The following is a 13,454-nucleotide window of genomic DNA, read 5'->3' on the forward strand; positions in this document are numbered from 1 at the left end:
CCAGGCTCGCTGCTGAAATGCGCGTCCTCCTTTTCCTATGTGTTTGGAGCCTGAAACCTTGGCCACGGCACATCCTTTTCACTAGGTTTATTATGAATTCATTTATCTATCTCTGTGGAGAGGGCAACTATCCCTCTAAAAGCACATGCAAGGATGTGGGGTGGAGGTGCATTAATGCTTTTGAGCATAAGGAAGGTAGCAGGCTCTGAGGTTTTTGGTGGGATAATGTGTCTCCGAAAACATCACCTACACAACCGTATTTTTTTTGGGGGGGGGGTGCAGTTATGTGCTCAAGATGCACTGATTCTAAACATTTCATAATGTTCCAGCCGCCAACCACACAGCATTCACATGACGAAGCAAAACAAATGCATTCTGACAGCAAACGTTAAGAAACAAAAACCATAATCTGAAAAAGCCCATGCGCCAAACGTAAATTTGGGACTATAAAAGAATATGAGAATGACTCTTATTTTTAATGCGTTAAAAACTTATAAACAGCTTAGCTGATTTGCTGTCAATGAAAATATATAGCTTCCCCCCTCCCTCTCTTTTCAGAACATTTATCAGCACTTGGCAACTCTGGACTAACCTGACATGCAAGATGATCAAAATGGATTATGCAATCTTTTCCATTTATTCCTATTGATTTTAGTCATGATAAAATTCATCAGTGTGGGCGGGGGACATGGTGCCTGAAGAGCTTTGGGTTGAATGAAACAAAATAAATAAATAAGTCCGTCCTGGTAACAATTTGTGGGCTGTTGCCATTTTCTGATCTCACAGTGTGGGGAGGAGAGAGAAAAAAGAGGGGGAAAGCCCTCCATGGTAGCAATGGAAATATATTCTACTGTATTCCAAAATGGACATCTACTATTAATACCTCATGACAAGCTTCTTTGGATGTTAACTCCTAATTTGCCCAACCAGATACACAGAGTTAAGGCCAGTAATTTGTATTATCCCTTAAAACTGGAGGTTTAAGAAGAATCTGTTTTAAACTTTTAACCACCGGTGGGGTGGGGAGGAGGCGCAAGAGAAGGGAGGGTAAAGTTCCAGACTAATCAACTTTATTTCCGTAACTGCCGGTAACATCAAAATGCCAGCGAGTGGACCATTTTAATCAGTTTTATTGATTCATGTGTTCAGTTCTTATTCAGTTAAAAACAAGGCACATTAAATACATCCTCTTATTGCTCTATAAATGCATGCAGCTCATTCTGTATATCAAAAGTAATAAATAATGACAATAAAACACAGAGACAGTTATAAAAATGACAACCCAGCCTCAAACACAGTATTTAACAGTCCAATCCTGAACAATAACCCGTCACAATACATAAAAGTGCCAGATGGAAAAACATGCGGCAAAGTACATATGTATATGTATGCATATAGGTACGTGTGCATACACACACAAACACCAAAACACAGGGCTGTTTGGCTGTTCATTGTTTTGGCTTTCTTTTTGGAACACTGTGGCATTATACAGAATTATTATCTGGGAAAAGTAAAAACCCTGCACGTGCTTTCTATTTCCCGCACGTGACCATCTTCCAAACTTACAACAACAAAAATCCAGAACACCGTGCCAATCAAGTCATTCTCCACCTATCATTTGACTGAATCAGTCAAGTATGATGCGCATAACTTTTCGCTCCCTGTACAAAGCAGTGGCGCACGTGTGACTCTCGCGTCACAAAGCGAAAGACATTCAGAGAGATCCAACCCAAAATGGGGGTACGTGCATACTATAAAACTACGGAAGAAAGGAAAAGGACCTCCACTACAAGCGCACGCTCATGGTGTGGACGTGTTGGTAGCAAATGGCGAGGAGAGTAATGCCTAGGCTAAAGAGCTACGGGAGAAAGGAATGGAACCACACCAAGGAGTCCCACCGACGTCTCTAGGGAAGGGCCATTCATTAACATAGTGGTGCGCATGAAGGTCACCCCATCATAATCAAGGTTCTGGGAAAGTTTTCACAAGTGTTGTGCTGTATGTACAGACCTTGGGGGGAAGTACATGACATCAGATGCAAATCTACATGGTGCTGCCTGCTCCATGCTCCTGTGTTGTTGAAAACAGGAGCTCATGATGCCCCGACAGGGCTAAAGTTATTGGCATAACTAGACATTGCTGGAAATCCTGTGTTGCCTTCTGTTAATGTGCATATAAAGGTTTATATGCATTTTGAAAACACTTTTGTGCTGAGGTTTTCATTCTGACAGGTCTAAAGTAACATGGCTTGGATACCCATTGCTCTTCAGTGCTAAAAGCCCTACTGCTAAGCTAATGGTTAGAGAAAGAGAGAGAGAGAACATGATAGCAGATGTTCCTTTGTCTGAAGGTATGAAATTTTAAAATGCTACTTTGATTATATACAAATATTGGCACACACACCCTTTTAGGGGTGCAAATAAATACAGTATTTTTCCGTGTAGAAGACTATATTTTCTCCTAAATTTCTGAAGTTTAAAATAAGGCGTCATCTTATACACGGAGAGTGTATAGTGCATTTTCTTAATTTTGAATCCAAAAAAATAAGGGGCGTCTTATACACGGGGGCGTCTTATACACGGAAAAATACGGTAGTCATTTCCCCACATTCTGCAATATGTGGGAAAGCAAGTTTCCAATTAATGGTTGGTGCTGATTTTTCATGTCCCCCAAACTAGATGCACATACACATATATAAGGGGATGAAAACAGATATGAAAAAACCAGCCCAATGTGTGTTGGTGGTGTGGAGGGGAAGCAGCCGAGAGTACAAAATAACCCTTTGTGCTCAGAGACAGACGTCTCAAATGTCCAAACATACAAAAGGATTTAGTCACATGTTTCAAGTCTATCTGAAAAGCTCAGGGTCTAAAAGCAAGACAAATCTGTTTCTTCTCCATTTCCTTCCTGCTACTGCCAACATAGAAAACAGTAAGTCTGAGGGACCTTGATCATGGCAAAAAGAAATGTCTGAATGGAATTTCACAGCAGGCCTCTGAGAACGTTGCCCTCAAATATCTTTTACTAGATTGTGGCTCTTCGCCTTCATCTTGAGAATGAAAAAAAAAAAAACATGCAAAAATGTGAATGGATCCTTCTAAAAGTTAGTTGCCGGGTTGCTTTTAATACACTTGCAGCTATTCCTAGCAGTAAACACCCTCTTACACCTTCAAAAAGTGTTTTTGCCAGGGGAGAGGTTTGGGGATGGCATTGCAAGAATATTAAGATAGTTCCATGGTCCATTAGAAGGATCCTGCAGTATATGCCAGTACTGAAAAGCCCTGTGCACAGAAACCCTTCGTACATCTACATGCTATTAAGGGCCAATTCCTACGTTTTGTTCCCTGGGATGCCCTCTTTGCATCACTCAGGGGGTGAAACTGACAATAATAAATAATGATAATAAGAGTAATAATGATGATGAAAACGATCTCGACATGCCGTTAAAATAGTGCAGAACTTTCCCATGTCAATTCTTACAGGAGTATCCCTTAAATAAAAAAACTGGCATGAGGGTAAAAGCCCTTAGAGATATCAAAATAAAGGCCCACCTGATGTCAACTTTTCTCTTTGCTGCATACTATTCCTTTATTTTGCAGACAGCAAAAAGAAAGCTTCCAAGTGACCTGAGTGACATTATCCCACTTAATTGGAAGGCAAAAGATAAATGAAAACCCATGCTTCAAAAGCGTGCCCAAAATCAAACAGGCTACCTTAATAATAATTAAATGAAATCCAGCTCCATGTTTCTCTAGCAAAACATGCTGAGATGCTAGAATAGTTTCGGCTTGTGCTTTGTTTTGTGCATTCTCCATAAACGAACAATAAATTGAGATACTGGCATTAAAAACACGATAGAAACCTCACAAGAAACCCAACTACTGTATATGCACCACAAACTTTACCACTTGCTATAGAAGAAATAACAGGGATGAAACTTCCATCCATAATGTTGCGTTTTCCCATGGTGGCATAATAGGCACCATTTAAATAATGATCATAATAATCTTGTGTTGTGCTTCTAAACTTATGCTTGTCTTAAAGTGATTTCAGAAATTCACCTGTAAATCACAGGTGAAGGACATAATTGAGTACGCCCCACTAGTTTCAATGAGACTTAAATATGTTGAACTCAATATGTCCTCCAACCCGGACACAATTATCATGGCAATTTTCAGGACATACATTTATATTTTGTGCAATATTCAATGGAAAATCCGGATGTGAGAACTCTTATTCTCCCCAACAACAAATCACTCCATTTTTTTAAAACGACATGCATGCTTTAATAGCTTTGCAATACCAGTAATAATAATAATAATAATAATAATAATAATAATAATAATAATAATACAATCATCCCCAAAGTTCTAGGCAACAAGATGAATATTTAGCACAACACAATTCTCCTAAAAGAAAAAGGGAAAAGCAATCCAGAAGTTTAATAAACAAGCTGACGTATAAGACACTAAAGGCATGCTGGCACCTTCCACTTCTGCCAAATCAAAGCAGCAAGATAGGAGAAGAGAACCAGGGGCCACCTTACTAAGGTAGAAAAGGATTTTTTCTTGTCCCAGTTCAGGTGGCAGAATGAAACTGCACCTGGATCTCCTGTCATGGGCCCCAAGGGCAGCCAAGGTGTAGTGCAGATCCCCCAGGAGTTGCCCAGAAAAAGGCACTGGGGGCAGAGTTCCCTCACTCCAAATGCATGTCCACCACTGATTCTGCAGAAAGCAGAAACATATACCCAGTTAAGGAGGCCAAAAGTCAAAATGGTAGTAGAACTTTAAGGACTGCAATAGTAGACTGTTAAGTAAGCAGACTGCAACAGTGTTTTTTCCGTACGGTTGCTCAATGCCAGACAGATCAAGCAGAGGAAGCGGGACACATCTGAAAGCACTGGAATGTTTTTCAGCAGCAACAGGAGATCCACCATTTTGCAGCCGAGGGTTCCCAAAACTCACAGACCGCCACCACTCCGATCTACTGAAATCCTATCGCGCTGGTGGATGTTCTCTTCTGCAGCTTTCATAAGTACAGCTAGACGGCTTCCAGAGACAAATCCTTTCTGGATAGCAGTCATGAGCTAAAACACAAACAAACACCAGGATTGAGAAGACTCATTCATTTAGATATATATATATATATATAATAATGTCTTAACACACGAGCAAACGTTAACACATTACAAAACTCTGTGGTGAAGTAGAGCCAGGCTTCACTCTCAAAATCCAGAGTGGAAGACCACTGAGAAGCATCGCTCTTGTGTCACCACCCTCCACACCTCAGAAGATGAGCACAGCATCTTCAATATTACCACTGGTGGGCATGCTCTCTTAATAGTATTCTGATTCCATGTTGCTGCTACTCCAATGAGAAAGCCAACAGAACAATTGGAAAAGTGCTCTTCCAGCCCTATTTGGTATGCTGGGCTTGCATCGCACAATTATCAACCTGACAGCAAATGCTACAAGCCACACTCTCGTTTTACTTCTCTGACTTTTTTTCCTTTAGGGCCAAAGCAGAGATGAATGAACAATGTGCAAGGCATTATTTGGCCAATTTTCCTTTTCCTGAGCAATCAGAAATTCCTCCAGGATATTCATCTCTTTCTCTCTGTATGTATATGTGTGTATGTGCACACAGATATCTATATACAGCTATATATATATATCTACATATAGATATAAGTATATATAGATATGAATATTTCTGACTTTTATGTTAACTCATTGGACTGCCTAAGCAAGCGCAGTCCAGTATTCATTGGAGCTCTTCTGGCTACTTGAGAAAAGCCATGGTGTTGAAGCAGGTTGAAGCATCTGAAGGACTAGACTAACACGAATGGATGCAACAGCAACAGTAACATCACCCATGAGCATGGTACTTTCAAAGAACAGAAGGATATGTCCCTGCCCTGGAGATTTAAAAATCTAGGAAACAGGTATCAAAGAAGAAAACAGAAGTAGGCCACTCATCATCCTATTTATTCAAAGAATCATCATGTGTGTCTAATAAATGAAAAGACCTACTCCTCGCAGAAGTTCTCCTTTTTACCCGCCTGCTTGTGATGACAATACATTATATCCACGTGGGTCAACGCCAACTGAGGAATACATGCAGTGTGAAATCACCTGTCCCAAAGTGTTTGTGTATGAAAAGCACCCCTTACCTACAAATATAGCACACCAGGGATGTGGCTAGACAAAAAGCCTTCTGCCTGACGCAGAGGCAATGTCAAACAAGAGTTCCCCTACTCTGTATTCTAAACTGGTATAGTCCTGAATTATGAATATTTTCCAAAAATGCAACCAGATCTTGTTTTTTACAGGCTCTGGATGGCAGGAGAGAAACTGGTATAGAACAAGATGAATTAAACATTGCATTTTATATTTTAAATAGGCATTATTAGTTTTATTGGCTTGTTTGGTATTATTGCCTGGCCCAAGTACTTGGGATAAGATAGGCTGGAAATTTAAATGAAAAATGCAAATCTGTGTTAAATGGATTTAAGCACGCACCCCTAAATATCTGAAATGTGCAAAGCACAATAAAGATGGTCCCTTTAAAAAAAAATCACAAATAACATACGGCAGGATAAGCTATTTCATCTTAACATGATGGCACTGACAAAACAAGCCAAATTTTAAACAAATGCAATCATGAAATCAAAGTGCTACCAATACAGAATAAGACTTTCAAAATCTAAAATTAAATCCTGTTAATTTTGGAGCCTTAGAATAAATGAGAAAGGGGAAACTGTAATGTTAGCTGGGAGTGGGGAGTAGATTTTTTTTTTAAAAAAAACGCCTTAACGTGATTTACATTACAGGCAAATTTTCTATTTTAAACCTCTGTATAAATAAATGTACTCGCATAACTTAGTCTACTAAGTGTGGAAGGGGGGAGAATATACATATAAACACACAAATATATATATAATATGCTAGACTCAACCTGCGAAAATTTCCACATTTAGATTCAACAGTGCTCTTATCTGCAACCCATCTTGAGAGAGACAATTACCATTTTCCTTTGCCTTGATCTTGTTTGTTTAACTTGACACAGTGAAGAAAGGGCTGACATTGACCAAAATCCCCAGCATTAATTTATCTCATGTTCTGCATTCATCATTGCCACTGCGCAGGAAGGACCTGGCAGTCATTTGAAAAACCTAACCAAGGAAGGCTCTACAAAAACAAACCTGGCTGGCAATGGAAAACAAATAAGCCGCTGCTTGTATGAAAGGAGTCAAATGGATGCCTAGACGCATTTCAGAAGCCTCTTTAGAGCTTGTGTATTTTGCAGCATTGGAATTAAAGACACGTGTGTTCCTATGTTCCACCGTCTGCACCCACAAAACCACAGACCAATTTTCTCCCCTCTGGTTTTATAGGATAAGGGAGCAATTCACAGGCCAATTGATATGCAAGTGGCAGAGTTCAAACATCAAGGCAAACACACAACTCGAGGCTCGTGTTAGCCAATTTCTCCTCCGCCTCCTGTGTGCTGATACTCTCCTCCACTTCCTGATTCGTAGCAATGACGTCTAGAACTGCCACGATGTCTAGAACTCAGTAAAACTCCGGTTACCGCTAGCTATGCTTGCTAGCAAGGTTGAGAAGAGACATCAAAAACTGGGGTTCCAATTCTGCTTGCAGGCATATTGTTTTGCTTCTCCCCTCTTTTTGAATTTCAGTTTTTAAATAGGTGTAATAATGAGATGGGAAGAGATTATGCAAGATATTCCATCCCTATCATATAGCTGGAACAAAAAAAGAATGATTTTTTTAAAAAAGGAAAATCTGTCTGTCCAACCATTGGCTACTATGTAGCAAACATCCTTCCAACCTGCATTTAAATGGTTTACAAAATCACAGATACAGCTAGCCTCTGAAAAGAGCAAAAAAATCCTGAATTTATATTCAGCATTGGACCACTAAGAAGGAATCATGTCCTGGGCCGTTGGCCCTTATGTTGGACAATGTGAGCAACGCTGTGCTGATTCACCACCAGACTAAGTGGCATCTAACATGTTGCCCATGCGCAAAATAAACAAACATCCTGTAAATTCATTAATTTAAATAATCAGGAGAAATATTAAATCAATATTTAATCAGTCTCCATACAAGTCAGTGTTATGAGCATGGAAAGGACAAACTCTGAGCATGAAAATTTGCCTGCTTAAATTTAAGCCAAGTCTACTAGAATTGGTTAAGAGGGAAAGTAGGCTGGAGATCAATTTTTTAAAAGGGAGAAGCTGCAGGGGTGAGTAGGAAGAAACCTAAGGAGTCAACACAACCAAGTTTGAAACAAAGGATTTAATGTTTTGCCCAACCGAGGAACAGCATTCCCATTACCAATTTGCTGACAAAAATCTAAGATGAAAAGGTAAATATTAAATGATTTTCAGAGACCTTGATTTCAAGGCCTACCTGCCTGCACTATGTGACAGCCAGATCATAGGCTAAAATTGCATTCTGGGTGTCTTCCACCTCCCTGCACTGCTTCTCTGTCACTCTCCATGGTAATCAAGCAGTGGCAGCAGTGGATTACAAGGCCAGCCTCAGAGGATGAGAGCAGCTAGTACAGTCGTACCTTGGATCCTGAACGCCTTGGTACTTATCCGTTTTGGCTCCCAAACGCCACAACCCCAGAAGTGAGTGTTCCAGTTTGTGAATGTTCTTTGGAACCTGAATGTCCAATGGGGCTTCCGCAGCTTCTGATTGGCTGCAGGAGCTTCCTGCAGCCAATCGGAAGCCACACCTTGGTTTCCAAACGTTTTGGAAGCTGAACGGACTTCTGGAAGGGATTCCGTTTGACTTCCAAGATGCCACTGTGGTGGTGTCAAGTGGCCTGGGGAGCTGGAGCTGGATCTCAGGGGCAGGGCCCACAAGGATGGCAGACAAAGAAGCCAGCAGAGCTGAGGGGCTGCTACAGCCTGTTTTGGCTACCCCCTCCCTCTAGCTTGCTTGGGCTGCCTGCCCACCCCTTCTTGTCATGCTATACTTTGCATATAAAATATATGCATAATAACAACCACACATATTTAAAAGGAACCAACTTACCTGCAAAAACTCATTGAGTTCAACCTGCCCATTCTTGTTCAGATCTACTTCATTCAAAATCTCGTGGAGTGCTCTTTCATTAATTTGAAAGTTGATGCTCTATAAAAGTTTATGAAAGGAAAAAAAACCCACAATCCTGGATTAACAAAACACTATTAATAGCACGTCGGGCAATTTTGATAGTATTTTTTAAGGTAAGTAAAATGTTACCTCCAACACACGCTGCACATCCACTATGGTAATAAAGCCTTTGCCATCTTTATCAAACATGTGGAATCTCTTTTTATATCTGCAAAATTGGATAATTCAGGAAACAGCTATATAATGCCAAACAGCAAAAGCAGTTTTATAAAGAAGCCCAACCTAAATCTATGGGATGTTCTCCTCCTTCCTTGCAAAATCTCCACCATCAGACAGTGCCACGGTTATTGTCACCAACACTATTCATCTTTCCTCATTTTAATGCCATAACATACCACCTTCTACCATACCAAGTACTGCCAGGATTCAGTCAGCTTGGGGAAGGAGGTGCAGCTCAATAGTAGAGCACATACTTTCCCACACAAACACACAGATTTGGTCCCTGGCATCTCCAGTTGAATAAACTTGGTAGCAGAAGTGGGTAAAATGTCTGCCTAAAGCAGGGATCAGAAACATATGTGGCTCGCCAGATGTCGATAGACTACAAGTCCTATCATCTGTGACTGCTGGCTGGGGCTGGTGGGAAGTGGGAACCCAACAATATCTGGAGGGCCATAGAGGTTCCTCATCCCTGGCTTAAAAGAGCGGGAGAGCCACTACAAGTCAGCATAGAGAGAGAGAGTGTGTTAATGGACCAGATGGATTAATCATCTGAATACACAAGGCAGTGTCATACACAGACCCAACAGATGTTGAGCCAAGACAGAGATATAATTATGCCCGATGCTCTTAGCCAATCAGGGAATGTCAAACAGTCAGTCAAGGCAACCTAATGGCATCTGCCTGTCTCGAGAGACAACGGAGTACTCTGGGGGTGAGATCAAGCTGAAGTGACCTCCCCTAGGCGCAAGTCTAGGCAGTGTCTATGGAGGTCCTGGGCTGCCCAGATGACAAGACCTCCCTCTCAGCCTCGCTGATGTGATCCAGGAGTTGCCAGAAGGAGGTGCATAGGATGCCATCCAACCATCCTAGGGACTCCACTCCTGATTTATGTAGGGCTCTTTAATCTTCCTTCTCCCAAAGATGTGGTGGTTTAGGATCAGTTTTCCTTCTCCTAGATGGGGAACCTTCCCAGGTTGCCAAGCCCCATCTGCCCACCATTTCCCCCTACAGCTCATGCAGAAACTGCCTTTTTGACCGTTGGACCCACTATTGGTCTCATCCACTTAATCTGCCGGAGTCTGTTTTCGCATGGAGAAGGAAAGGCCAGTCAAAGCCATTTCCAAGAGTGTGGGCACTGGCACACGCTTACAGATTCTAGGAGCCACAGGTGAGAGCTGAGTGCAGGGTGGGGACCAAAGGTGGACCAAGTACCCCAGAAGGAGCACAATGTATCCCCCACCAGAGGTCCTACCCGTCCCCTAACACCCCATACACCCCTCAAGCCAGCCTCAAATGTGGCAAATAAACACAAAGAAAGATCACGTACAATGGCAGCAAAATTAAATAAAAGGATCTGCCACCTCAGCCCAGCTTGCGCAGCTGGGGGTTTTGTTCTTAACACTTGCCACCTACCCACTGCAGTTCTGTCTAGACCCCAGAGAACAGCAACTACTACCTTGCACAATGTATTTACCTCTCAATATCTCCTGGGGACAAAGTGATTTCACTGCGATCCGTCAGTTGCTCTGATCGTGCCTTGTAGCCCATTTCGTAGTACAAAAACTTCTTCGCCTCTGCAAGCTGCTCCTATACAGAGAGAGAGCAGCACACAGTGTCTCAACTCTAGGGTAACAGCAAATATTTACATTCCGAATTCCTTCTTTGCTGTAATGTTTTACTGGCTCCTTTCACTTAATTATAATTGCTGGTCCTTAGAGGAATATCAGCAGTTGATGACCAAAAAGTGCTTAAAGGTGAACAAGGTAATTAAGATTAGGCAGCATTTCATGCTTCAGCTAGATCACTGGTTTGGTTGTACAAGTGTTGATTATCAAGCGATAATTACTCCGGGAGACGTGCAATGTAAAGATTTTAAAGGCTCTAACGTGCCCTCAATCCACACATGCAACTAGCAGCGATGTCAGCAAGACTTGTGCTTGCAGACAGAAAGGGACAAGAGATGGCCTTTAAATTTAATGCTGGTATCTTATAGCTACAATAAATACACTAAATGGCGAGACACAGGCTTTAATGCATCCAATTTTTGAGGGCTTCTGGCATTTGCTGTGATTACTCTCTTCAGGCAGCAGGACAATGAGGCAGCCCCTAGTTGGGAATCTTCAAATCCCCTCTCCCATTCCAAAACTTCACTTTGCACTGTTTTCTGCTCCTTGCTGTTCTGCTCCTGTATTCAATGTGCCTGACCACGTTCAGTGTTTTCCAGGCTCTGCTCCTTTGAGGAAGTAGGGACTTACAGATGAAACCAGCTATCCTGCTTTGACAAAATATTGTTTTCCATAGCAAGTAAGTTAGCTTCAAAAGGCCTGAAAACAAGATACTGGAACTCCTTGATCACATGAAGTACAGCTACTGGGGGCGGCAGGGAGGGGGGAAGCACGTTTATGAAAGACATTCTTTTTTCCAGTGCAAACTACATGCACCACAGGAAGGCCATGGTGGCAGGAATCGACCTGCCCTCAGTAACAGGTCTGTTACGGCAAGAGTTGCAGTGCTCACCATGTGGACTGGGTCATGTTTATCTCCTCTCTCTCCACCATGGCTTTTGGGGGAAAGGGAACTCTGGGAAGAAGGTGAGCACCTCCAAATGTTACAGCAGGGAGGGTGATCAGTCCCCAAAGGGAGGCTATTTTAGCAGCACAGCTTGAGTAAACATAGCATGTGGTTTGGGCCCAACCAGAATAGGGTGTGTGTGCCCTTGCGTGACTGTGCATATGTGTATGCGCGTGCACACATACCGTATTTTTCGCCCTATAGGACACACTTTTCCCCCTGCAAAAATGAAGGGGAAATCTGGGTGCGTCCTATGGGGCGAATGCAGGCTTTCGCTGAAGCTTGGAGAGCGAGAGGGGTCGGTGCGCACCGACCCTTCTCGCTCTCCAGGCTTCAGGAAGACATCCACAGCCTGCTTCCCAGAGCGCCGGGCGCGCTGAAAGCAGAGCGCCCGGCGCTTCGGGAACACATCCGCAGCCTAGGCAGCCCTGCGGGAGTTCCCGCAGGACTGTCTAGGTTGCGAATAGCAGCCTGCTTCCCGGAGCGCCGGGCAGATAGCAGCCTGCCGCCCGGTGCGAGAGGCGCCCTGAAGCAGAGCGCCCCTCGCGCCGGGCAGACATCCGCAGCATGGGGAGCCCTGCAGGAGTTCCCCGCAGGGCTCCCCTCGCTGCGGATAGCAGCCTGCCGCCCAGCGGGCCAGGCGCACAGAAACAGAGCGCCCCGCGTGCTGGGCAGACATCGGCCAGCCCCACAAGCTCGGGGGACAGCAGGGAAGAGCAGCACCGCCATCCCGCTGTTCCTCGACCTGGTTCGGTTTCCCCGACCTGGTTTTGGGGGGGAAATAAAGAGGGGAAATTTTTCCTTTATTTCCCCCCCCCCAAAAAAAAAACCTAGGTGCGTCCTATGGGACGGAGCGTCCTATGGGACTAAAATTAGGGTACACACACCCCTCCAAGGAGTTAAAGTAAAAGACGCCTGCTCCTTGGGAGAAAGGTGATGGCAAACCTAGACAGCATCTTAAAAAGCAGAGACATCAGCTTGCCAACAAAGGTCCGTATAGTTAAAGCCATGGTTTTCCCAGTAGTGATGTATGGAAGTGAGAGCTGGACCATAAAGAAGGCTGATCACCGAAGAATTGATGCTTTTGAATTATGGTGCTGGAGGAGACTCTTGAGAGTCCCATGGACTGCAAGAAGATCAAATGTATCCATTCTTAAGGAAATCAGCCCTGAGTGCTCACTGGAAGGACAGATCGTGAAGCTGAGGCTCCAATACTTTGGCCACCTCATGAGAAGAGACGACTCCCTGGAAAAGACCCTGATGTTGGGGAAGATTGAGGGCACAAGGAGACAGGGACGACAGAGGACGAGATGGTTGGACAGTGTTCTCAAAGCTACGAACATGAGTTTGACCAAACTGCGGGAGGCAGTGGAAGACAAGAGTGCCTGGTGTGCTCTGGTCCATGGGGTCACGAAGAGTCGGACACGACTAAACAACAACAACAACAGTGGTACTTCGGGTTAAGTACTTAATTCGTTCCGGAGGTCCGTACTTAACCTGAAACTGTTCTTA

The 13,454-nt window shown here is 43.3% G+C and overlaps 1 protein-coding gene across 3 annotated transcripts in view; it reads right to left on the minus strand.

Annotated features, from left to right (window-relative positions):
- Window positions 1-1,112: 1,112 nt before the first annotated feature.
- Window positions 1,113-13,454, minus strand: part of GPD2 (glycerol-3-phosphate dehydrogenase 2) — an 85,733-nt gene continuing 73,391 nt past the window's right edge. For all 3 annotated transcript variants that reach the window (XM_083408824.1, XM_083408825.1, XM_083408826.1), the window contains 4 exons: window positions 10,846-10,958; window positions 9,279-9,357; window positions 9,069-9,167; window positions 1,113-5,086 (listed from right to left, as the gene is read on the minus strand). In XM_083408824.1, coding sequence (XP_083264950.1) covers window positions 4,961-5,086; window positions 9,069-9,167; window positions 9,279-9,357; window positions 10,846-10,958 — 417 coding nt within the window. In that variant the 3' untranslated portion in view covers window positions 1,113-4,960. The remainder of the gene's footprint in view (window positions 5,087-9,068; window positions 9,168-9,278; window positions 9,358-10,845; window positions 10,959-13,454) is intronic.

This window comes from Podarcis tiliguerta (assembly GCF_965153285.1).
Source record: "Podarcis tiliguerta genome assembly, chromosome: 1".
In the NCBI taxonomy this organism is placed as follows: Eukaryota; Metazoa; Chordata; class Lepidosauria; order Squamata; family Lacertidae; genus Podarcis; species Podarcis tiliguerta.